This window comes from Poecilia reticulata, chromosome 8, assembly GCF_904066995.2.
Source record: "Poecilia reticulata chromosome 8, P_reticulata-male-v2, whole genome shotgun sequence".
In the NCBI taxonomy this organism is placed as follows: Eukaryota; Metazoa; Chordata; class Actinopteri; order Cyprinodontiformes; family Poeciliidae; genus Poecilia; species Poecilia reticulata.
Window position 1 is genome coordinate 2441731 of NC_088837.1, and position 24950 is coordinate 2466680.

The 24950-nt window shown below is 38.5% G+C and overlaps 1 protein-coding gene and 1 long non-coding RNA gene across 4 annotated transcripts; one reads left to right on the forward strand and one right to left on the reverse strand.

The window, feature by feature from the left end:
* Nucleotides 1–230: 230 nt before the first annotated feature.
* LOC145552433 (uncharacterized) lies at nucleotides 231–3121 on the reverse strand. Its single transcript, XM_081609620.1, has 5 exons — nucleotides 2733–3121; nucleotides 1107–1203; nucleotides 981–1007; nucleotides 826–888; nucleotides 231–726 (listed from the first exon to the last, which is right to left on the reverse strand). The coding sequence occupies exons 1-5, from the start codon at nucleotides 2856–2858 to the stop codon at nucleotides 692–694; spliced, it is 348 nt and encodes a 115-aa protein (XP_081465746.1). The 5' UTR covers nucleotides 2859–3121; the 3' UTR covers nucleotides 231–691.
* A 54-nt stretch (nucleotides 3122–3175) lies between these two features.
* On the forward strand, nucleotides 3176–16036 carry LOC103468309 (uncharacterized). Of its 3 annotated transcripts, none has more exons than XR_014088479.1 (3): nucleotides 3176–11149; nucleotides 13652–14101; nucleotides 14333–16036. It is a non-coding gene; the product is annotated as an uncharacterized LOC103468309 (long non-coding RNA). The 3 variants fall into 3 exon arrangements; XR_014088478.1 differs by having other exon boundaries at nucleotides 14336–16036; XR_014088480.1 differs by having other exon boundaries at nucleotides 3176–11122; nucleotides 14336–16036.
* Nucleotides 16037–24950: the final 8914 nt, after the last annotated feature.

Sequence of the window (24950 nt, forward strand, 5' to 3'; positions counted from 1 at the left end):
TCCAACCCAGATGATTCATTACTTTATTGGTGTATCGTTTTCCTCCCATTGCAGAGATATGTGTTGGTCTATCACATTAAATTAAACAAACCTTTATCTGACAAGATGTGAAACAGCTCTTCTGGTATTAATATGTTTTTGCTAACAACTGTTGGGTCGAATATTTCCGCAGCCTGAGCCTCGACATTTTCCACCATATGTAATCGAAGAGGATTGAACAAGAGACCGTGTGGCTAAAACCAAGTTTTATTAATTAATATGCAACAACATGATGTATTTTGCTCTTATGAAACAATTGGAACTCTGTTTTTCGATACCAAATGGCAAATTTGCTTAAACTAATCAAAATGTAAATAAATAAATACCACTGTGTTGCAACTGTTCACTTCAATAGCATTGCTCATAATGTGGGAAATCACAAATAGATGGCAGATATGTCAGGTGTTTAGAAGTATTACTGAATAAATCCATTGACGGAATTTAAATGTGTATAAATAAAACATCATCAACATACAGCAGATGACAAATTTATGGCAAAGATCTGAATGACATGAATTTGCAGAATCTTGCATTTATTCACGTTTACTGCTGCAGGTGTGCCTCACCGCGTCTTGTGGATCTGCAGAGGTACTGAATAGAAAACGTCATTAAAGTGAAGCTTTCTTTATGAGTTCATCTTCTTTAGTTATCTTCAGAAAGAGTCAGGTTTCCACTCTTCGTCACTGTCTGGGGGGGAAAAAAAGCAAAGCGATGACATTTTTTACTCAACCCTGAAGGAACGCGTGAAGAAGACTTTTTACTCCGGACACAGTGAGGTGGCGTTACCTTGTCCTAAACTTCTCCTGCCCATGAGTCCAACAAACATCTCGCCTTTGTTGTTATTATTTCCTGATTAAAAAGAAACATGACGAAAGGAAAGGGGTGAGGGGAAAACATTCATTTCGAAGACAACAATACAACTAAGATGTGATTAAACTCACGTTTTCTGCCCAGTCTTGCCAACGCACCTGAAATAAAATATGAAAGACGTATAAAATTTTTTTAAAAAAGAGCTCAGGTGTTGATTTTTAATGTATTACATTTATAATCTTTATTGATAGTTTTACCTGGACTTCTTCCCATCAGGCCGTGGAACTGCTGTGCTTTGGACCTCTTGATCAGATCTGCCAGCCGGATGGTTAATCCTCTCTCCACTGGGAAACCCTGAGACACAATACAGTCATAAATCCTCTAAACTGGGGAAACGTCTTCCTAACTGTCTAAAGCAAACTGATTAGTTGGGTTTATTGTTACCTGCTCCTGCACTGTAAAAAGAACATCTGAAAATGTTCAACTCTAGATATTAATATTATTATTTATATTATTATTTTTATTTTCAACCTAATGTCAGCCGATGTTTTTTTTTTCCTGTGTTATATGACGATTGGAGACCAGTAAAGTTTAAAAAGTGTCATCCGACTTGTGGCTCAGAACAATTCTGAACAATTCTGAACAGATAAAACGTCAAGGATTGAAGTTTTATCTATTTGAACAATTTCAGCCTAACCTAAAGTTGCTTTAACCCTGAGACGTTAAAACGTGGTTGCCAAGGAACGCCACACCTCAGCTGTTGAGTGGTTCAGATGCCACTTTGGTAAAAACAAAAACTATTATTATTATTATTACTATTTTTACATTTTACTTACATTTTATACTACTTTCACTTTTTTTTTTTTTTTTTTTTTACATTTTACTCGTTTTATATATAAGACGAGTAAAATGGATTTGATAATTTGCTGGAATTGAACTGATTTGTGTATCTTTTTTCAGTTAGATTTGCATCACTTCTACTGGGATACAATGAATAAATTCCACCCAAATCCAACGAAGGTAAGATGTTGATTTTCCAGTTCACATCTAACAGTTTATATTTTACTCAACAACAACCTCTCAGCTTTATGAATTTTAAAAGCAATTTTTTTGAAATTTAGAAACGGAGCACAGTTTATCATTATTAAAGTTAAAACAACTTGTGGTATCAGCTGTTGTTAAGCTGGACTTAGGCTGCATTTTGACAAAGACATTTGGATAAAGCAAGCTGATGGAATTATCTGTTAGTGATGAGGAAAAATTAGATTTGTCTTCTTAGATTTTGTTATATGCTGAATAACGTCACTGTTGAAGACGCACAGCGCTGGTTGTTACTATTATTATAAGCAAGTTTGATATGTATTGACTTTAAAATGTATTACAATACTTTTCACTTTATATTCAAATTCTTGTTTAAAATTTGTGTTTACATCAAAATAGCACACAACAAAACCAAATCAAATATGAATTTTTTTTCAAATATTATGCTAAAAGCTAAGCACAATATTTAAACTGTATTGGTTTTAAAATATATGTCATTACTTTTCACCTTGGCATATTTTTGCATGCAAGTTATTGTTTAAAATCAATGTTTAGATCAAAATAGCAAAATAGTACACGTCAAAGCCAAATCATAGTTGTTGGGTTTTTCTTTTCAAATATTGAACTAAAATTTCAGATTATTATTTTTTTTAAGATAAAGGTCAAACTTAAACCGATATAGAATTGTTTTATTTTATTTTGATTTATTCCCCCCCCCCCCACCCGTTTCCCCTAAAGCCGCTCGCGGGTCCATGCAGCGCCCGTTATGTTCTTAATGTGAACTGAAACTCGGACCAAAGTCCATAAACTCGCCATATTTGCTTGGTTTCTGTCTGTCTTACCTGCCAGTTGTCCACCGTCCACATTTGTCCCTCCTCGTCCTCCGCGGACAGCGGAGCCCCCAGCGCGCTGACGGTCTGCACCAGCACGACCAGCAGTAGCACCGCCGCTAACTTCACACCCTCCATGGTCAGCGGTCAAAGCAGCAGCAGCGGCAGCAGCGGCAGCAGCAGCAGCGGCAGCGGGTGGTGGTGACTGAAGCGCCGCTGCTTCCAACGCATACAGGGGCAAACTGATGTCAGCTGCGCAAAAACAGCAACCGGTTGTTATTTTGTTTTTTATTATTATTATTATTATTATTATTATTAGATTCTCCGTCTCTCTCTTAGGTTTCATCTGGAATGAGGGTCTCTGCTTGTTCTTATAAACTCCTTCTGATCGCTCCACCCCACAAACCGGCGTGTCCCCCCCCCCCCCCCCCCCCCCCCCCCCCCCCCCCCCTCATGTCTGAGTCATGAAGCGTTGACACAAGGTAGGATGTCTTTCTGTACCAGGTGAGTGACACAAGCTTTGACTCAATACATGAATGAAATATACCGACGTGCAAATTTAGTATGTCAGAAAAAAATCACTATTGGAAGTGACAAGAGTATATTTTTTACTTTCAGGTCTGCCTTCAGCTACAATAACCATAAACTGTCATGTTGAGTTTTTATGTCCCATAAATCCACAATCTGATCTTCAGGTTGAGGTTTTCGTTTCCTATTAGTCACGCGACTGACATGGTAACCTGATTTATCCATTCTTTAAATAATCTCTGCCACAACCAATGTTGAGAATTGACCGTTCCCCAAGCTAACATATTACACATAGGTAAAGAGTTCCGGTACCAATACTACAGGGTTGGAATTTAAGACTCTTTAAGAATAACATTTAAGACCTATATCTCCTCAGAAATGTACAAATCTCAACAGAAGAACTGACAATAAATTTGAATTTACCCATGATAGACGCAACAAAAACCCTAGCTAGATAGTTAGCAAGGATATGTTGGCAGTGTTAGCGTTAGCCTTAAGTCACAAAACACAAGATGTGTGACTCAAACTTTTGACTGACATAAAAAGCGCTGTGAGAAAACAACAAAAAAAAAATAAAATAAAATATACAAGATTAAATAGTCCTGCTAAAATAAAATTGAAGACCTGGTTGTAATGTATCTAAGGTCAACTTAAATTTTTTGAAACGAGTTTAAGACATTTTAAAGCCTTAATTGTAGATGCATGAACCTAATAATGAATAGAAGATCTGTTATTGTAAATATTTACTTTTTGTGTGTTTTTCTACTTTTTTTGGAGGGGAGGGGGCCTCTAAAAATAGAGCTGCTCATCTATTTTTACCCATTTTTGAAGTAGATAAAGTGTGAGTGTAACCATTGAGCTGAAACAAGTACAGAAAACTGTTACTGGCCACGCCAGTAACAGCTTATTTGCATTAAAGTGACAGAGCCGTAAAACAGTTAATTCTGAAAGAAACTCCAATTAGGCAAAACTGAGGAGCTGAAATCTCATTATATGAGGATGATTTTGGGCAAAAAGTGTAATGAACATGTTTTGGGTAGTCCATGGACCTACCTTCACATATCTAAAAGAAAATATAAAAGGTACCGTTTAAGAATTTTTTTAAGGATGTTAGGACACCCTATTTTTTATATATTTTTTTATGTTACCACCAAAAACTTCAATGTATTTTGGCATGATTTTGCAACACTGGTAAAAACGTTGAAGGGTTAATAGAGGCGTTGCAATGACTTGAAGGTGGAGTTTCAGAAAGAGCAGGAGCTTCTTAAAGAGACAGACACCCGATTTCAAGCTGTCAAATTTCTTTAAAGTCACTTTTGATATATAGACTTATAAGAACTGAAGTTATTTGAGTTACTTGACTATGTTATAAAATGTCTTTATGTGCCTGGAAAATACATAATACTGCCCCTTTAAAAAAAGCCACTGAAGTTTTTTTGTAACTTTATCAAATGTGAAAACATTATGCTGTTGTACACTGAGCTTCCCTTCACTTCCACAGTCCAACACCAGAAAGAAGAGCAAAGCTCCTGAATGAATTTGAAAACTGACATTGAGTTTGAAATGCCTCACAAAATTTGAAGGACAAAATTTGTAACGCACAACAGTAGGGCTTTTTTTTCCAATGACCTTACATGATTGGACAGCTCTGAAGGTTGTTTGCACATCACGATTTTTCTGACTGTATCTGAAAAGGAACGGCATGCTGACATGAAGCTGCTGTAAAGGACGAGGCTTTTCACAGAAATAATAACCAAGGAAGCTGCATCTTTACAATATGAATATTTCCTAAGTTACTCCTTGTCTAAGTGATGTTATCAGCTACTTTGTTTTGTGCCTCTAAACATCTTCCACATGTGTTTGCTCATTTTGATCTACAGTGCCTTGCACAATATTCATACAGCTTGGACATTTTCACATTTTTAACATCAGAACCATCAACTTCTCTGGCCACTTCACCCACGCTTTAATAAACCGGATATCTGGAAAACAAATAGATTTTTATACGTTTTGATCTTTCATCCACATGAAAGTGGAGATTTGAAAAAACTCAATATTTGTGTTTGTTTGTGTGTGTAATGCACACACTTGTGCATTACAGGGACCTTTATTTGGTCCCTGTATTTGGTGCGACAAATAATGCACCAATATATCCCCGTACTTGCTTTGACACGATTCCTAATTGACATTGTCTTGTGTTTTAATGTTTTATGTTCTAATATGCTATTTAAAAGTAGATCAACCTATATATGAACCTCCTGGCATCATGTTTAATTCCTAACAGGAAGTCCTAGTTGTTTTGAACATAGACATAATATAAGAGTAGACCCCGCATTGGCTGCTCCGGCGCAGGAAATACGGCGGCCATCTTGGAGCGGTACTCCCTCCTACTTTGCTCAATCAAAACAGCAGAAGATGCCTCAGCACTGAGGGATATTGTTGTTCGGATCAATGGACTATTGATGTGAGGGCTCGACAAACAATATTTCACAAGTAAGATGGACATATTATTGTGTATATTTTGTGATTTAAATATTACTCTACTGTCCACCGGCGGGCTGCACAGTGGCGCAGTTGGTAGAGCTGTTGCCTTGCAGCAAGAAGGTTCTGGGTTCGATTCCCGGCCCCGGTCTTTCTGCATGGAGTTTGCATGTTCTCCCTGTGCATGCGTGGGTTTTCTCTGGGTACTCCGGTTTCCTCCCACAGTCCAAAAACATGACTGTCAGGGTGTCCAGGGTGACCCCGCCTCTCGCCCGGAACGTTAGCTGGAGGCAGTCACCAGCATCCCTCCCAATCCCACTGAGGGACAAGGGTATAAAGAAAATGGATGGATGGGATGGATGTGGGCTTTGTAATATGCTCATCATATGTCAATATCAGAATATTCCATTCCAATAGTCCATTCTATAACACTAAATATGCTTAATGTTATAGACACTAAGCATATTTAAATATGCTGAACTATGTATTTAAAACATACTTAAACAATACAATTGTTTATAAATGTAGCTTTGATAGATGTTTGAATATGGTTACCAGTAACAAAAAAGGCTGTTATGATCGATTAAATGCGCTGATACGTCATTGTGTCTGCTAAACACATAGCCTGAGTGGAGTGGTGTACCGCTCCAAGATGGCCGCCCTAAATGTCTATGGTTTTGAAGCAATCAAAAAGCTGATGTAGGTTTTAGCTTTGCGCTACACTGCCCCCTACGGGTTCGGCATGCTTAAAACAATGTTCAAGTTCATATTTGTGTCCGTTCATGTGTAAGAAAACTTTTCTGTATTTTTTCAAGCCATGTGATGGAAATTTTTATACATGCGGAAGGTGTCTTACTACAGGTTTTAACCTGCCAGCAAAAATAAAATCATAAAGTAACTTGTTGACTGAAAAAAGAGACAGGAATAAAAATTAGGATATGGATGACTTTTCTGGGTTTTTTTTTTTACATTTTCTATCCCAAATTTTTTTCCTAGAGAATATTTAGAAATATTTAAACATTTTTCCCATCAGATGTCTAAGTGGAATTTTTTGCTAGTCAACAATCTGTCAATTTTGCGTGATAAATAAGCTTTAACATGTTAGCATTCAGCGTCAGCCTCAGCAACTCTTGACCTTTATGATGGTAGAGCAGTTCTGTGTTCCTCCCACTGAGTGGGATGAATAAAATCCCGTCTAAGCTTTATAAGAAAACAGACACATATCCTGAAGAGGATAATTCACACACCCCAATCAAACAGACATCTTTGCTAATACCTCACAAGTAAGAGTCCTTGCATGCATATGTCAGGCAGATAATGACGGGCTCAGCGGACTCCTCGAAGCATCTGACTAAAATAACCTTCATGATTACACGTCTAGTTAATGATCCTATGCATGTACAAAATGTAATCTTTGAAGAAAAGAGACTTTTTTTTTAGGCGAAGCATGTTTATTTTTACACAAAGTAACTGAAAATGCTAATCACTATACGCTCTTTGACGTAGCAAGTTAGAAAATTTTTAAAAATTGGTCATTTAATAAAGAAGCATGCAGTAAAATACACATTTTACAGTAATAGAAGCCACTCATTAGGAGATTTAAAAAAATCTGTCTTATTAAAGGAAACATCCATTAAAAATTATGTTTTCAGTCCCTGATTTAGCCAACAGTTTCTGCTGGAGTTATCCGTCTGTATTTTTGTCCCTGGTTAATTACAATCAGTGCCATGAATGTGTTCAAAAACACAACAGAGTTGTAAAATTATAAACACTGAACTAATTTACCACTGGGATTTCAAAGTTCAGATGTAAGCTATGTATGACTCAGTCTTTGCAGCTACAGTCTCCAGTTAGCTCATGGCTTGCTAATGCTAACAACGCTTTCACCGGAAATAGTTTTGTGAAGTGTTAGGCTAATGCTAGCCACTTACTTTTTGCTTGAATATTTTCATTGATTTATTTAGAATTAGGATTTTTCCTATATTTCAGTATATACAGCTACAGACAGCGAATTGTGTCGCCATATACTTTCTGGAAAATCTGGTCTCCTGTTTTGTAAACTTAGCACTTCACTTTAAATATGAAAGTTTTTGGCTAGTGTTTCAAATGCTGTCTTTTTTTCTGGGGATTCCTTTAATGTTTCGAACATTTTGGTACGTTGATCACTGGTTGACTTTGAAATAGATTTTACATGGATGTTAAGATTTAATGCAAATTTCAACCCTTGCTTTCTTGGGACCAGGAAAAATGATTTTTGTCCCTCCTATGTTTGCAGGAGAAAATTCTGGTCATTTGATTCACTGATTTTAAGAATATCCTTACATGGTGACTGTTGTGGACTGAAGTTAAGAGGCAACTAAATCAACAGGCTGTGTACCGTGAACATAGTTTTGGTTAAAGATGGCACAATAGTCTATAATCCTGTGCCAAAGGGAACACACTGATTATAAATAAAAGTTGTCCAATCACGAAGCCTCGAGGAACGCCAGGTGATTTTTCTTATTGTCCAATGATAAAAAATACAGCCTTGATCTGCCATGACGAAATCAAGCACAACATTGGGATTTTTCACTCAATTTACAAGTAACAAATCCACCAATTAAATCAGTTAATGTTTAAACACCCAGTTTTTCCAAATACAAACAGGATTTTATATTTGGAAATTATCAACTTTAATATCAGTTTTAGTTTCTTTCAACATATTTTGTCTTTGTTTTCCTGGATTACAGAGCCTATAAAAAGTATATTGGATATATGGATTATTTCACTCTTTTTATTGCTTTTACAAAACAGTTGAAAAATTTGTCTTTTTTAACCAAACAAAACAAAAACAAAAAAAAACATTTAAAACTGATTTCTACAAAATAATGATGGAGTTTTTAGTGCTAAAATTACTTCTTAAAATTGTAAATTGTCCAAGGAGGTGAATACTTTTCATACACATGGTATCTAAATTTGTACAACACTTTGAGCTGCTTGAAGTGTGAAGGGTGCTTTAGAAATAAAATTGATTGATTGATTGATTGATATCTATGAAATCCTTGTATTGATTTACTATTGAGCTTTGTATCCCACAATTGGAAATAAAAAAAAGTTTTTTCTGTACTTGTTTCAGTTCATTTTTTCACTGTGTCACAAATTGTTTTTCTTCGACAACTGGATGTTTTAACATACTATTCTGGAAACTCACCTCTATTTTTCTGATGAGATATTTTAAATTTTTTAATTAAGCCTGCTACTCTGGAGAGCGCACCTCTACTGTTCTGACAAGTAAAACTCTGACCCTCACAAAGGCTACAAGGACACTGAATCCTTCAGCCACCCAAAAAAAAAAAAATACAATTCAAAAATTCTTTTCCCGACACACGCTGTTGTAGTTTTGTCCCAGGCAAACACTCGGTCTAAATAAAAGCTGTGAAGCCGTGACATACCTCTTTTAATTTCAGATGCAGATGGATGGAGGCAACTTCTGATGTCCTCTTTTGTGCTGGAAATTCTTTCCAATTTTATTTTTAATGGAAAAGCGTGGAAAGAAATTCTCAATCTCTGTGGTTTGCTCATCCTCACTTCCATCTGGGGTCAGAAGCTGACCCTTAATCATACCGCTTCATGGCTGACCAGTCGAACGGTCACTTGTGCATAATGTGATTTATGCAGATGACAGTGGTTTATCTCTCTGAATCACACTGTTTTGATTGAGGCTCCAGCAGTATCGCGTGCAATTAGTCTCTTTTCAATCAGGTCCTATTGAGAATCAGAGGGAGTGTTTTTTTGTTTTTACCCGCGGCCTTGCAGAGGAACGGAATGAGATGACGGTGGACTTCCAGAGAACATCTCCCACGTCCCTCCCGTCACCATCGTCAGCAACACTTTCTTACTGCAAACCCCTTCCAGTTCGTGAAACTCCATCTCTCCTCCGTCTCCCACGCCAAACGAACGATCTGCAATTGAGCCGTTAGCTGACCACGGCTAACGACAGGCAGCTAACATTTTTCCATCCAGACAACAAAGCAATGGCTCTGCTACAGGTGGATAACATCCGAGTTCGTCCTTTTTTGTCTGAATTCATTCACAGTTATGCAAAGAACAAAATTATGTTAGTTTGGGCTGTCAAGAAGGTGATAAATTATGGAGAAATAGTTTAATGTGAAACACACACAGCAGAAATAAGCTTAGGCGCAGGTTATGCTAATTAGTAAAATAAGTCCAAACTAGAGAGAGATGACCACAAAATGGCAGTAAAGTCCTGAAATACGCACCTTCGTGTGTGTGGAAAAATCATCAGCCAGCACTGATGGAACAGATACAATACTACGGCGGCATTAAAAACAGAAGCAGTTTGAAGCCAATTTGCGACAATAGTCCACACGGGGTTTAATGCTGATGAAGTTATGAAAGTAGTGGACGCTCCCATTACCCGTTGCCCAGAGCAACAGTTGATAGCCAATGAGACTAAATGCAGATTATTGGAGAAGCATTATTGCTGACCAAGGATTTACACTGTCCTTTTCATTTTATTTACTCTTTGGTGTTTTTTTTAATACCTCCTTTGTATTCTGCAGAGCAGAAAAAATACAGTAGTGAAGTAAAACCGTTCATTTCTCTGTTGTTACTTACTTTTATGTCAAGAATGCATCAGACATTGAAAACAAACCCCTTGTGGTGGTGATTGTCTCACCAACCTGAAAAAAGCCCCTGCTGAAATGCATCATAAAAAGCCTGAAGCTGCTTCAACATTTGTGTGTTTTTGATAAGAGGCTCTATTCTGCAACATTTGCCGTTATACAGCAGGAGCACGGAAGAGTTTCAGCAACTCGAGCGGGTGTCATTTGCTCAACTTTTAGGTTTGTATAGGAGAACAAACAAGTTTCTCTCATTGTTTTGGTTTTGTAAATTGCAGCGGAGGAGATGCAGCTGAAGCCCAATCCTGTTAGCATCCCAGGGAGCCGTTTCAGCCGCATTAAATTGAAGCCGTCGCTCCAGCCGTTTTCACTTTCTCCTGTACAAAGCATAAGCAAGCTAAGCTGCTGCTTAGGGCCCCAAGGCCACTAAGGGGCCTCCTCAGTGGAGCTTTTTTTTTTTTTTTTTTCTAGTAATAATTTCTACATCATTATAATATCAAAAACACACAATTTCACTGTGAAGTTATTTGTTTTTACAATAATATATATTTGATAATGTATGCAGAAATTATTATTTTATCAATAAAAAGGGAAAAATTTGCTCTCGGGGGCCCCTGGTGGCCGCGGGAGATACCGCACGCTTCGTCGGTATCATGAGCGGCCGTGCAATGTGCAGAGCATCCAAACGTCCAAAGCTCCGGTCAGAAGTTAAGTTAGCAAAACAATGGGTCAAAAAAGGACTTATCCTTCAGGGAGGGAGAAGAGAAAGAGGTAGAATAGAAAAAATCCTAGATAAAGGTTTGTTTTAATGTGCCTTGGTAATGTAATGTAAAAGATTTGTAAAGCTGCTAATAGAAAATTAGCTTGAACAGTCCAGACGTTTATGCTAAAGTCTTTGTGTTTGTGTGAAACTGAGTTTTAACTTTAAATGAGTTTATTCTCATGGTTGGCTCTGTATATTTCTGAGGTATTTTTGGCTTCAAAACGCTGTGTTTGATAACGTTTGATAATAATTAAAACTTCTCAATGTTTGACATTCAAACATTGTTTTTACGTTTTTACGTCAGGCATAGATGCTACATCGATGAGCTACTCTGCTGTACTTGGGGTTTATGTTGTTTGTTGCTGAACATAATCATTTTGTGGCTAAAACAAACATTATTTTTACATCAACTTCTAAGTTGAAAAAAGACTCACCTGATATAAATTACATTTTTAGCCATTGGAGTTACGCTTAAGAGCAATTTATTTAATCAAAGAATGTCATGAATATGTGTGTAGGGCTGCACCGATTGCAGTTTTCTGGCCGATCCCTGGTTACCAATCTTTAAAAAACCTGACCTGCCAATTTTGATTTTGGCTGATATGAAATTTTTTTGTCTGAACTGTCGTTAAATACAGCAAGAAAGTCGGTGAATTGGCAACAGTGGGGTGAATATTGTTAACTGTAAATGTTCAGACCTGACCTGGTGGGTTGGTCTGTCAGTCAAACCTCTCCCTGCAGAGCAGAAGAGAACAGAGGCTGATTTTTAGACCTTTGAAGATAAGATTAGGGGATAAGATGGGCTTCACATGTATCGGCCAATCACGATCCCCCAAAATTAAGGAAATCGGCGCCCAGAAATCAACTGGTCGATAAATCAGTTGGTCAACAAATGTATCCTATATTATACATGTATATAATGTAAACAGCATTGCCAGAGATGCAATAAGTTTATAGCAAGTGTGTGAATGATCCAATGATTGGACTGCTGACTGCAGCCAGTCCACATTGTTAACAGAACTAGAGGCCCCTAAAACCAAATTTCGCTTAGGGTCCCATGGAAGCTTGGGGCGTCCCTGCCTGGGATGAGCACAGACAGGGGGATGCATGTGTAGCTGAGTTGATTTTATTTATTTTTGTTCACCGATTTTAGATTCTTTTATTATTGGTGTGTTTCCATTTTTGTAAAGCACTTTGTGATTTTCATGTCTGTGAAAGGTGCTATATAAATAAACTTGACTTTATTTCCTATGTAGCTAGATTGGCCCAAAATAACCGCTGATTGTTAGCGTAGCAGCCAACGTTTTCATACTGTTTTCTAATGAGAGGCGTCTACTCATGGAGCGGGCCGGCCCATTGCTGCTATCGTAACAGCGTCCGCCATATTGAATGTGGAATATGTGCCAGTAAGGCAAAACAGGTAAATGGACCGAACTTTATAAAGTGCCGTTCTACAAAGTATTTTAAGTTAATACCTGCCATTGACACATTTTCTCACACACATTAATATATTTGGCAATCAAAGAAATTACTAAAGACAGCGTTTCTAACTTTTGATGTGATTATTTAATTGTTTTGGGGCATTTCTGAATAAAGAGCACAATGTTTTTGTTTGATAGAAATTACTCTGATAATTTTTATATTGAAATTGATGAACAGACACACTTTTACAGTGTTTTATTAAAGAATATATTTACATAATTCCATAATTTAATGTACATTTAACATTTCAAGACAAGAAACAAATAATTTTCCTGTATTTATTTTTTATACGTTATTGAGAAATGACTTTTGATTTATAAATCAGTCATTGTCAAACATTAAACTACATATTTTTCTTACTTTTTTCCAGAGAATAAATATTTATTACAGTATGTCAACTCTGCTACAGGCAGCAAAGAGTGAAAATAATTCTAACAGAGTAAATTATTTCATTTCATTACATAAGCTACATTAATACACTAATACTTCCGATTGAGATATTTAAAAATGCACAAAAAGTGAAAGAATAAAACATGTATTTATTAAACTGGGAACACTGGTCACAGGCTTCAGTCTGCTGGTCACACTGGGAGAACTCAGTGACTTCTGAGACGTCCTGGTTCACAGGCTAAAGCCAAGAAAAAAAAAGAGAAATGATCCAAAAGTGTAATAGAAAATACATACGATACATGTTTCGTATACGTTTCTTTCACATTCAGAAAAAGACATTTTCATCGTGTTGGGCTCTGACTGGTAGCATCTTTATAGCTAAATACCGACATGGAGAAGCTGAGCTGGAAACAGACTGAAGACCAGCAGCAGCTCCAGCTCTGATCCAGACTGATCTTTACTCACTAAATCCTCTGGTTTTTAATGAACTTCTCCTCTAACAGCGGTTTCTCATCAGCTCTCTCTCATTAGAAAACAGTGTGAAAACGTTAGCTGCTACGCTAACAACCAATGGTTATTTCGGGCCAATTTAGCTACATAGGAAATATTTTCCGGTTGTTTAGAAGCGAATTTCTGGCTGCAAAGTAATTCTGATCTTTCATCAGAATTGGATTCCAGATTGTTTCGTAAAACGGTTGAAACAAGTCCACACAGCACAGAACTTAAGGAGCTCCGATCGCCCTGCTGCCACATAGAAGATAGCGGACGCTGTTACGTACGACTCCGCGCTCCATGAGGCGTCTACGTATTGACGTCTATGGCTGCAGCAGCCAGGCAGAAGCTGCCTAACTGAGCTGCTGGTAAGATGCGTGCTAATGCTACCTCTCACTCTCAGTAATGTTTACAAAGTTAAAAGCAGTTCGCACAGTTTGCCTGCTGCATAAAAATATAACGTTAATCGTTTTTAAGTGTTTTAAAAACTTTGGATTTAGTTAAAATTGAACTGTTGCTTTTCTAAAGTTTGTCTGAAGTTTTCCCTCCAAAATGTGTTTGTTGTGCTGCAGGGATCTGACTGACTGTGTACCAGACGTTGAGTGTCTCACACTGTCTTGTAGGTATGTGATGAATACACAGTTTTCTGTTGTAGTTTTATATCTTTTAATTTAATTACTTTATTACAGAATATGTCCTTCATGCATTCTTTTATATAAAGTAAGAACTTTGAGTTTTGCATTATATTTTAGATTTTTATTTATATTATTTTGTATAATGTATTAACATATTTCATTGATGCTAATTTGTACACAATTTTATTTTTCTTTATTCCACTTGTTGATATAAAAAAGCAGAAGCTGCCTAACTGAGCTGCTGGGATCTGACTGACCGTGTACCAGACCTGATCGGTGAGTGTGTCTCACGCTGCCTTGTAGGAACAAACTGACGCAGATCCTGATTCCAGTGTGATTGACCCTGTAACACATGTCCACTTAACCCATTTGCTTTGTTCACTGCAAACCTCTGGAGGTACACAGGAGCCAAAACAACAACTAATCAACATTTGTGCAATAACGACTAACACATACTCTCCCTTGCTTACCATATAGTTCCTAGCAAGCGTGTTTTGCACCTCTAGTACATTTGTCACATTGGATCCACATTATTTGATGAACTCTTGTCAGATTTGTAAACTGACCCATGGTTTTTACAACCTTTTTTTAAACCTTGACTCGGTTGATTGTAGAAACACATTTCACCAAACAGTCTGAAATCTATGGAGTATGTCTACCTACATCTAGAGAACATCTGTGAGCATTGACTTGGCCAATTAGATTGGAGTCCGGGCTTTGACAGGACCATTTGATTGAAACCATTTTACTGCAGTTTGAGTCATATTATTGAAGCAAACTGAGCTGCACTCATCTTCCCATCAGGTCTGACCGTGTTTCCTGTCCACTGAATGACACAGCCGATTCTTAAGGTGTTTTTTTAATACCCTATGACTTAAATTTCTCCACAGCTTTACTCCTGATTGCTGTTACTATGGTAATGTGGCCTCGTTTTCCTTTTTTCAAGTTAATTTCATGTTTCTTACATGGTGTTTGGATTGTTTGTTATATTTTGAAGTAATTTGCTTTTCTTATTAGATTTATTTTGGGGTTTTTTTTTTTGTTTGTTTGTTGTGTCGAATGTTTTTTTAATTTTTGTTTTGCTTTTGAGGTGACCACTCATACCCAGAGACGCCCACTGCAGCGGCACAGATGTTCTCTATTAGTTAAGCAGCCTGCAGACCAGGAAGCCGGTAATATAGAGGTAGCTGTGCGGTACAAGCGAGAGACGGAGCCGGACAGATCACAGGTGTAGGAGCAGCAGGGCGGCGGGACTGGAGGACTGGTCGCCGTCGAGTAACGGACGACCGGGTGTTGGAGCACGAGTGGCCGGATCGCCGCTGAGATTCGCCCGTGGCCGCGGCGGGTCCTGCTGCTGGTGCCGCTTGGGATCGGTCGGCTGGCGACGGGAGGGACTGAGCGCCGGAGAGGACCGCGCCCCCTCTTGGGCTAGCTAAGAGTCCATCCTTCCTTATACAGACTTATCCATTGACTACCGCACATTCTTGGCTGCATCTGGTTTTTTTGTGTGATTAATTTTTTAATAAATTCTTAACTTATCAGTTCGTTTTTAAATCCCTGCCCACAGACAGAATGGCTTCATTTATTTCTTCCATTGCAATGACCAAACTACAAACCTCTGTGGAGACGTTGTGATTTTAAAACTGGAGAAATTGAGCTCAATGGGAGAAATCCCAGACAGTGCACTGAAGAGATTAGAAATGAGCAGAATTGTATTGGAAGACAATTGCCAGAGAAAAATGAAACACTTCAGATGGTTTATACAAACACTTTGAAAATGACAAAAGGATTTTTTTTCCCCAGATTGTTTTTGTAATGATGTAAAATTGAATATATGACAAATGACTCATTTCCCTTCAATTTGGGTTTGGTCTGTCACATAAAATACAAATGGAATACATTAAAATTTATCGTGGAAACATGGTAAACGTGTTTTGTTTTATTTTAAGGTTTTGAAGAATATGAATAGGTTGCATATCTTTGCATGCTGCCCGTATGTTTTCAAAAGCTCTGCCATGTTGTAGATCACACAGCGTAATCCTGGTTTGACAGAAGACGCACAACATCTTGCATGGCACTGTGCCATAATGAAATGAGTGCAGAGGTCCAGAACAGGAGGTGACAGGAAGCCGCCTTTCATCACGATGCCTGCTGCAGATTCAATCAGCTTTTATGTGTTGGAGACTCGCCTGTTTTCTTCTCACTTGACCTCATCCAAGTTTTTCCTTTTCTCTACAGACGTAACTCCAAATAAACAAGAAATCGGCAAAGACATCTTAAAATGTTCTACAGTCAAAAATTCTCAACAAAACCCACAGCTCCACAATAAATTATCAGTATTTATTATTCAATTTTCAATTAGATAAAATCCTTCAAAATGTAGAAATACATGTTTATTGCTTGTCTTCTACACATTTGTTTTACCTGTGTCTTCTGTTATATCTGAGTCATGACACTAAACTGAATCCTGATGTTGGCAAAGTCACAGTATAGTTGCTTTAACTCATATTTTTGGTTTTCGTCATGTAAAATGAGAAACTTAAACCTCTACTATTAAGTGTGCTCAACTAAAAAGGAATCCAAATTTTATTTAAGCGTGTTCTCTGTGGTTGCCAATCCACCTTGTATTAAGACATATGCAACTGTGTATGCGCACATTCATGTTGGAGTGTGATGAAGCTGTGATAAATGTAAGAAGAAACTGTTCAGAGTCTGGAGAAGCTTTTTTTTTTTGGTTCCCCATAATGGCTGGTGTGTAACCAAAGAAGGTAAAAACAGGAACACAAACACACGTTTGTCTCGCTGTCTTTGCGGGGACCTTCCATTGACTTCCATTCACCCCAACTCTAACCGAAACTGGATTCACACCTTGGACCAAAACCTTACCCTGAACCCAAAAACAGCATTTCTTCTTTGGGAGCAGTGAGTCCCCACAATGTAATATGTGCCAGGAAAATAATCCCCACAATGCATCAAATACAGGATACACACACACACAACAGGCTTCTACTGGCTTTGACCTGAACCAGTGATGTCACTCGTTCTCTTGACAGTGATGTCACTCATCTGTGACATCACTGCTTTTATTCCTGAATTTAACAGAGTAGCTCATTTGTGTTACAAGCGACCAAGACAGAAGACACAGTAGAAAGAAGAAGCCCTGTTTTATTCCATTTTTCAAAAACCGTCCATTCAATTTAAAACATGGAAAACTGTTTTTCCATGTTTTTCCGACATCTGCCTGAAGATCAGGCTAGCTTGCTGACGGACAACAGTTCGTCTATTACGACCCCTAACGAACTGAAGATGGAAAACGACGAACTCCGCCAGTTGATGGAAGATCTCCGACGGATCATCGAAAGCTCCACACCTGCCAGGAGATCCAGGCATCCGGTCTTGCAAGCTAACTGTGACATGCTAGCAAGCGAGAACGATGCGCTTCAAGCTCAGATCATGTCTCTTCGTGAAGAGCAAGAAAACACACAGCTTAAACATGAGGACATGAGAGCTGAGGTGCGATGCCTGGAAGTAGCTCGACTGACTCTGAAACAAAGACTCATGAGGCTTCGGATCAGCTTGAAAAGGGCATATCTGTCCATTGACAAGCGATCCAAAGTCTTGCAGAGTCTGTCAGAGGAGTTGGGCGAAATCCTGAGGCAGTACAACAGAGACTGTGAGGAGATCGAGTCCCTTAGACAGCAAAATAAGACGTTGACGTCTGAAAATGTTAGGCTAAGGGAAAGATTGACTCAACAACCGACTGAGGAGCACCAGGAGATCAAGAGACCAGTTTCAGCTGTCCGAAACGCTGGTAAGAAGGTAGGTACAGTTTTTAAGACCATGTACCGAACAGGAACACTGAGGTACTGGTTACCAGAATGGCTCTACTAAACCCATTCTGGTATCCCTCTGAAAACCTGCTGAAACTGGTCCAGAGAAACAGGTCGCTTTGCTGATCCTGGTTTCTGTCCCACCCAATTGATGTGGGGAAACGTCCGTTTTCTGCTCCTGTTTCACTAAATGTCCGCCAGCAGTGCTACTGACCGCTAACAGCTGCTGATCTTAGGCAGGATTTTTTTTCACCCAACCAAAGAAAATGAATCCACAGATCCAACCGTTACAACACAGTCACCAAATCCATTGAATGTTTTTTCTACCTTTCACTGATTTACTCGAGCTTCGATCAATATACCCTGTATATAGACATCCCGACCACTGCTAAGATATTTTTTGTACGTACAAACTCCGTGGGACAAGCTAGAGATTCAATTCAAGATGCCGAGTAAACACAGATTAAAAGCCAGCAAAGAGGATCCGAAGGCGACGCTAGCAGCGAAGTGGAAACCGAGCAGATGGAGGAGGCTAACGTTAGCTCCCAGACTTCTGGAGCTAACCTTATGGAAGCAACTCATTTCAACTACGGGAGATTAAAACTTCGAATCAAGAAATTAAAGACACAATTGAAGTGTTCTTTCCCTTAGCCTAGCATTTTCAGACGTTAAAGTCGTGTTTTGTTGGCTGAGGTACTCGATCTCCAACCTGTTTTTCTGGAACCACTTTCAACATGGCGGCCAGTTTTACCAGAACAACCAGAAGGATTAGAAAATCCACGCTGGTATCCAGTACCTCAGTGTTCCTGTTCAGGACATGGTCTGGAAAACTGTACCTACCTCTTACCGAAGTTTCGGACAGTTAAAACTGGCCCCTGTCTGTCCTGGTTCTTTGTCCCCTGCTGCTCCTCCTTCTGCTGTTGAGTCCATCTTTCCCTTAGCCTAGCATTTTCAGACGTTAAAGTCTCATTTTGCTGTCTAAGGGACTCGATCTCCTCACAGTCTCTGTCCTACTGGCTCAGGAGATCGTCTAACTGCTCTGAAAGACTCTTCAGGTCTTCGGGTCGCTTTTCAGTGCACAGCTGTGCCCTGGTCAAGCTCATCCGAAGCCGCTGGAGTCTGTCTGAGTCGGTCGGACTGTTTCCAGGCATCGCACCTCAGCTCTCATGTCTTCATGTTTAAGCTGTGTGTTTTCTTGCTCTGCACGAAGAGACATGATCTGAGCTTGAAGTGCATCATTCTCACTTGCAAGCATTTTAGATTTTGCTTGCAAGTCTGGTTGCCTGGACCTCCTGCCAGTTTTGGAGCACTCGGTCATCTTCTTGGTTTCCCTTCTCCAGTTTTCCACCGAGTCCCGCTTTGGCAAACTGGAAGACAGCGTCGCCGCGCTGGCAAGTAATGAAGCGTCCATACAAAAGAAACCGCACTAGAAACTAACTTTACTGCGATCCGTAACCGTAATATAGACTTTAGACTGATCAGCAAAGATCAAGATTTTCCACCGCAGTAATCTCACGCCAATGTTAAAGTCGCGTGTGAGGAACAGAAAACAAGACATCAAACTGACGGGTCTCCACTTACATGGCGTCACCAAGGTCATTCTCATGTTTTATGTATATTATTTTGTTTAAAAGGTACTTTAATTCTGTGATTTAACGGTTTCACTAAAGTGCGATCAATATCCTCTTGTAATATTTAGTTGTGATTAATTAATTAGGTATTAACGGGTGGGATACACCATTGTTCTACTATGCTGAAAGTTAACTGTGCTGTGTTAATGTGTATTGGCCTTGGTTTATTACTGAAGTTATGAAAACAAATTTAAAATATGCTAGTTTTAAAACTTAACCACATGGACAATATTATATAAAATTAACAGCGTTTTAAAATGAGAAAATTTGGTTCTAAATTGTCTCCATGGTCCAGTAGGCATCTCATTTGTAGGATGTTTCTATTAAATATAACACAATAAGTTGAATTAAATTGTTTAGTTTTAGTTTTCTATCATTTAAAACACAGTTTCTGAACAGGCATTCACAGCCGGGTCGTGGCTGTTTGTGTGAGTTTAACCTTGATGAGATTTAACCCATGTGCGTTCGAGGACTGAGGCAAACGTAGAGGTCTATGGAAAATGATACAGGTTTTACGTCTGTTTGGTCGGTTGGACCCCATTTTTACATACAAGGGTTAAACAGCTGGTGTAAAACTGAATGCAACATAGAATATCTGTAAAACACATCATCTAATTTGTAATCTTTCCTAGTTGTTAACGACATGTCTTGATTGAAATAGCCTAAATATAGTTTTTGGACTAATCTTTAGGTTACCTGTAGCTACAGCAGATTACCTGCTAAATCTTTTGCTCTGCCCTTTGTCTGTGTGGGAAAGAATCAGGAGAAGTTCCAGTTTTCACACTGATTGAGTTCAGGCTAGTGGAGGAGAAGCTCCACTTCCACTTTGTTTAGATAAAGGTGACAACTAGTGTTTGATCTTGAAAACAGATTGTATATAGTTTCTAACTTTTAAGAGGGTCTGAGAGGGTCAGCTCCTGGTTGGATGAGCAAAGATACGCCTTATTTGAATAAATTAAGAATACGCCTTTACAGCTTTAGAAAACCTTATTCTGGTGCGCTTACTTACCATGGATATGATTTATTATTTAGAGGGCTGATGATTTTGCTGTTAACAAAATTGCTTTAATATTCCAAGTATGTAATGTTCGGGGCTTTTTTATTTTTGTCATTTATCCTTTCACTTGCATGTAACACGTATGGATCATAAGACGTATTCCATTCACTGATGTAGCATATTGTATTTTGTAACAGTTCATAAACAGTGATAAAATAGTGATAAACAGTTATAATACGCTGACAGAATGTTAGCTAGTGAATGGCAGGTCACCGTGGCAACCAGTGACAGTTTAAATGCATTCCAGTGATGAATATGTGCCAGAATACTAGCTAATGTTAATACAACAATATAACAGCAGGTAACCATAGCAACTGGGGACAATTTAAAGACAGTGTTAATAAACAAATAATGCTTCTTATTTGAGCACATTCTACTTAGAAAAATTAGAGGATCAGGAAAATGTCCCCATGTTTCACAAAAGACCTCCAACTGTTGGTGAAAATAGTTAAAATGGTCCCTCTATAGATAGAAGTACACACTTTCAGTGATATAATAATTGATATTGTTATATACGTATGTGGTGTTTGTGGCTATGGTTTCTCTATTCTCTGTTTTTTTTCTCTTTTTCTGCAGGGGTAGAAGAAGACATAGGGAGTCGTCTTATTTTTACTTTATCCTTTGTTCTCTCCTCTATTTTTATCACATTTAAATTTAAGCTTTTTCTCACATCTTTCTCTCTTTATTCCATCTCAGTGCTCATCACATTTTAATAAACCCTTTCTCTTATATATAACCTAAGGGTTTTATATATATATATATATATATATATATATATATATATATATATATGTGTGTGTGTGTGTGTGTGTGTGTGTGTGTGTGTGTGTGTGTGTTAGGGATGCACCAATTCGATTTTTTTTTTACCTTCAATACAGATATCTGAGGTTTAGTATTGGAAAATACCAATCCGATACAGAAAAATATCTGAATTGACTTAAAACGTTTCATTTTATAAACAGAGAGAAATGTACAGAATTTACAAATGTATTTGATAACTCTACACCAGTACAGCACAAGTAAATACGCCAATAACTTCACACACTTTTTCAAACATGACTCTGCAGTAAAATCTTGTAGAGATTTTACTGCAGAGTCACAAAGCCAGGCTTTCAGGCTCCACACCAGCAAAGAGCTCTGATCGTCATAAGTTTTGTTACCCAGACGATCTGAAGCCATAACCCGTCCGTTAACTCCCTCCTCCTGCGCCACATGGCCACTGGTAATGAATGCAGGTTGTAAACCTGACTGGAAGTTTCTCCACATTTTATTATTAGATTCTTCAATCATTTGATGCTGGGCTACTAGCCATGCTGAGGGGGCTTACCACCCGTCTGTAGGAGGGGGACTTGGAAGGCGTGAGACTGAAAAGACTCTGAAAGCCCTCTAAGCATAAATTTGTTCTGTAAAAGTCTCTTGCTTTCATGCGCGAGATTGTCGACTATTTAATGAAACATGTAAATCTACCTTTACAATGATGCCAGACTAAAGCTTGCTTTGGTCCTTATGAGATGTGGCTCCTTAGGTGTAGGCTAGATTCCATAAAATGTAACAGGATGTACAGAATATTGGATTTAAATCAGAGAGAGATGCATGGTGCTCATTCCTGCTGCTATCACGTCTGGGATCCCTTCCGAGACATAAATGTTGTTCGGTTATGGATAATTGTTCCTGTAGCGCTCTTTAAGCAAGACAGAGGCAAAGGCCAAGTAAACAAGTAATTACTTGGATTCTTCTTTTCAACCTCTCAAAGTTTATCTACAAAAACAATTTGAAACTTTTTTCTATACATTTAGTGCCATGAATGAAAAGGATACGTGGCTGGCAACAAGAAAAGACCCAAAATGTGTGGTGTGGACTTATGGTTAGTCTCCCCAAACAATACTTTGTAATAATTTTTTGTCATTTTGAGGTAATGCCTAGTTCACACAGAAAGACTTTTATGCTGTTTACCCTGATTGGCTCTTAAGATAAACTTAAGAAAAATTCCTGTCTTGTGTTGTGTTGAAAGTGATCTTGTTCGTTCAGAAGGACGTGGCGATTGGTCCGATGTAAAATATTCAACCTGTTTGATTGTCTTGGCCTGATTTGACATCGTGTGTATTGTTCTCTGAGGACAAACCAATGTGTTTGGCAAATCAGAAACCGAGGTGAGGGAAATATGGAGGAGAATCCAAAACATACTGAAGATAAAACAACTGCCACAGTGCACCGTAAAGTTCTCTGGAAATGTCTATAAACTATAATCTGATTTCACGTTTGGTCTCTGAGGTTTTTACGAGATTTTCCATCTGAAATCTAAGTTTGGTGAGTGACATCGGATCGTGTGTGGTGTGCTGCTCGACACAACACACCGTACGACCAAACCTGTTCTAACTAAGAGGGTTTTTTTTATCGTCATCTGTGGTGTCTCTCAGGTTTTGAAAGCTGGGCGACAATTTTAAAATCTTGCTGTGTGAACCAGACATAAGAGGAGATTATCCATCTTTGATGGCTGCAGAACACTGATAGGATGACGCAGCAGAACATGGAGCACAAGAGTTTGTGAAAAGGTAGCACAAGAACAGACTCAAGAAAAGATGCAAGAAAAACATAAGAATACAAAAGGGAACTATGGCACGCATACATACATACACACACACACACACACACACACACACACACACACACACACACACACACACACACACACACACACACACACACACACACACACACACACACACACACACACACACACGAGGTAATCACGGCACAAGGAACAACTGTGACTAATTCCTGAAGGAGGAAACAAGTGAACCAAAGCGTAAGGGCGTAACGTGAAATTAGACACAAATGAGATCCAAACAACCTTGAATTACAGTTTCATTGACACTTGAGTTTCAAGTCTTCTTCTGTATTTCTCTGCTTTGCACATTCAGAGACTGACATTTTTTCCCCATTTCTTCACAAAAAACTCAACTCATGTCTTGACACAGATTCTCAGTTGGATACAGGTCTGGATTCTAAAATATAAAATGACCACAGATCAGACGCATCTGTTTGTGGCTCTTTCACATTTTTGTCGCACAGCCCCATCTGCTGGGGGCTGTAAGGCCCTTTAGCTGGACCACAGTCTCTTAGACCAATTGTCTTGGATGAAGCTCTATTACTTCATTTAGGAGTTATGCAGAACATGTAGTAATGTAAAAGATGATAATGTTTACCAGTTAACTTGCTTATAATATTTGAGAAGCGTCCATAACAAGGCTGCCTGTGAGGTCAGTAGAACATGTTGAGTTTTATAAACCTAATGTTTTTATACTGTACTATTTCTTGATGTCTACAGTCTACAAACTGTAACCTTCCTTTCAGACATGATCTGCCTTTTTGGTCATATGACTACATGGGAGATTTGGATTTGTGATACACTGTCTTACTTCTTAAGGCCAGCAGAGAGCAGCATCCCTTCAACTTTGTCTGCAAGATTGCATAAGGTCCCTTTCAGATGGGAGGAGATAGATGTGGTAAACTGTGAAGCCAAAGACCCTCAGAAAATCTGAAAATAAACCCTTTTCTCTCGTATTTAAATGATAAGCCCCTTGTTGAATTATCCTAAAAGATAACTGCAAAGTAAACACTAAAAGTGTCTTTAAACAGCAACAGGATTTAGACAGTTTATAAATAGTATGAAGAGTACTGCTAATGTCCTAACTAATACACCAGATTCTATGTTAGGCTTTGGGGATTGACAGACATGAGGAGAATTTTGATAGCTGAACCATCCAGTGTAGTCTCATTGGTAACAATGTTATGATAGATCCATAAAGCTGAGGCAAAACAGTACCGGAAAACCACACTGGATAAACAAGCATCAGATGAGACCAACTGTCTTTGGGTTATGGATCTAGAAGCTTCCAACAAGACGCATCAGTGGCAGTTACCCTAGAGCACAACCGAGAACTTGGTCCCCATCAAGCCCTAGAAAATAGTAAATCTTCTCATTGAAATGTAAATAAATTAGGATAGTCAATGTTAACATGTTAGCTTGTGGTTAATCTAAAAAGTTTAAGGCGTTAATATTAATAACATTACCTATTTTGAGCTAAAAGCCTCTCCTCCGCGGAGGGTTACTTAGTTCAAAGCAGCGCGTAACACGGTCTTATACAGTGGTGCAATGCAGAGACGCAAACGCAACTCTCGAGTTAAAATATGAAAGAGGAAAGTCAGACTTGATGAGCTCAACGGCAATTTCGCTTAAACAAAAACACCGCGGTTAGTGCATCGCGGTTTCCATCCATCCATCCATCCATCCATCCATCCATCCATCCATCCATCCA

Coding starts and splice junctions, on each gene's coding strand:
- LOC145552433 (XM_081609620.1), bottom strand. CDS start 2,858: ATGGAGGGTGTGAAGTTAGCGGCGGTGCTACTGCTGGTCGTGCTGGTG. Junction 1,008..1,106: donor CCTGATGGGAAGAAGTCCAG/GTAAAACTATCA, acceptor ATTTTATTTCAG/GTGCGTTGGCAAGACTGGGC. Junction 727..825: donor CAGGAGAAGTTTAGGACAAG/GTAACGCCACCT, acceptor TTTCCCCCCCAG/ACAGTGACGAAGAGTGGAAA.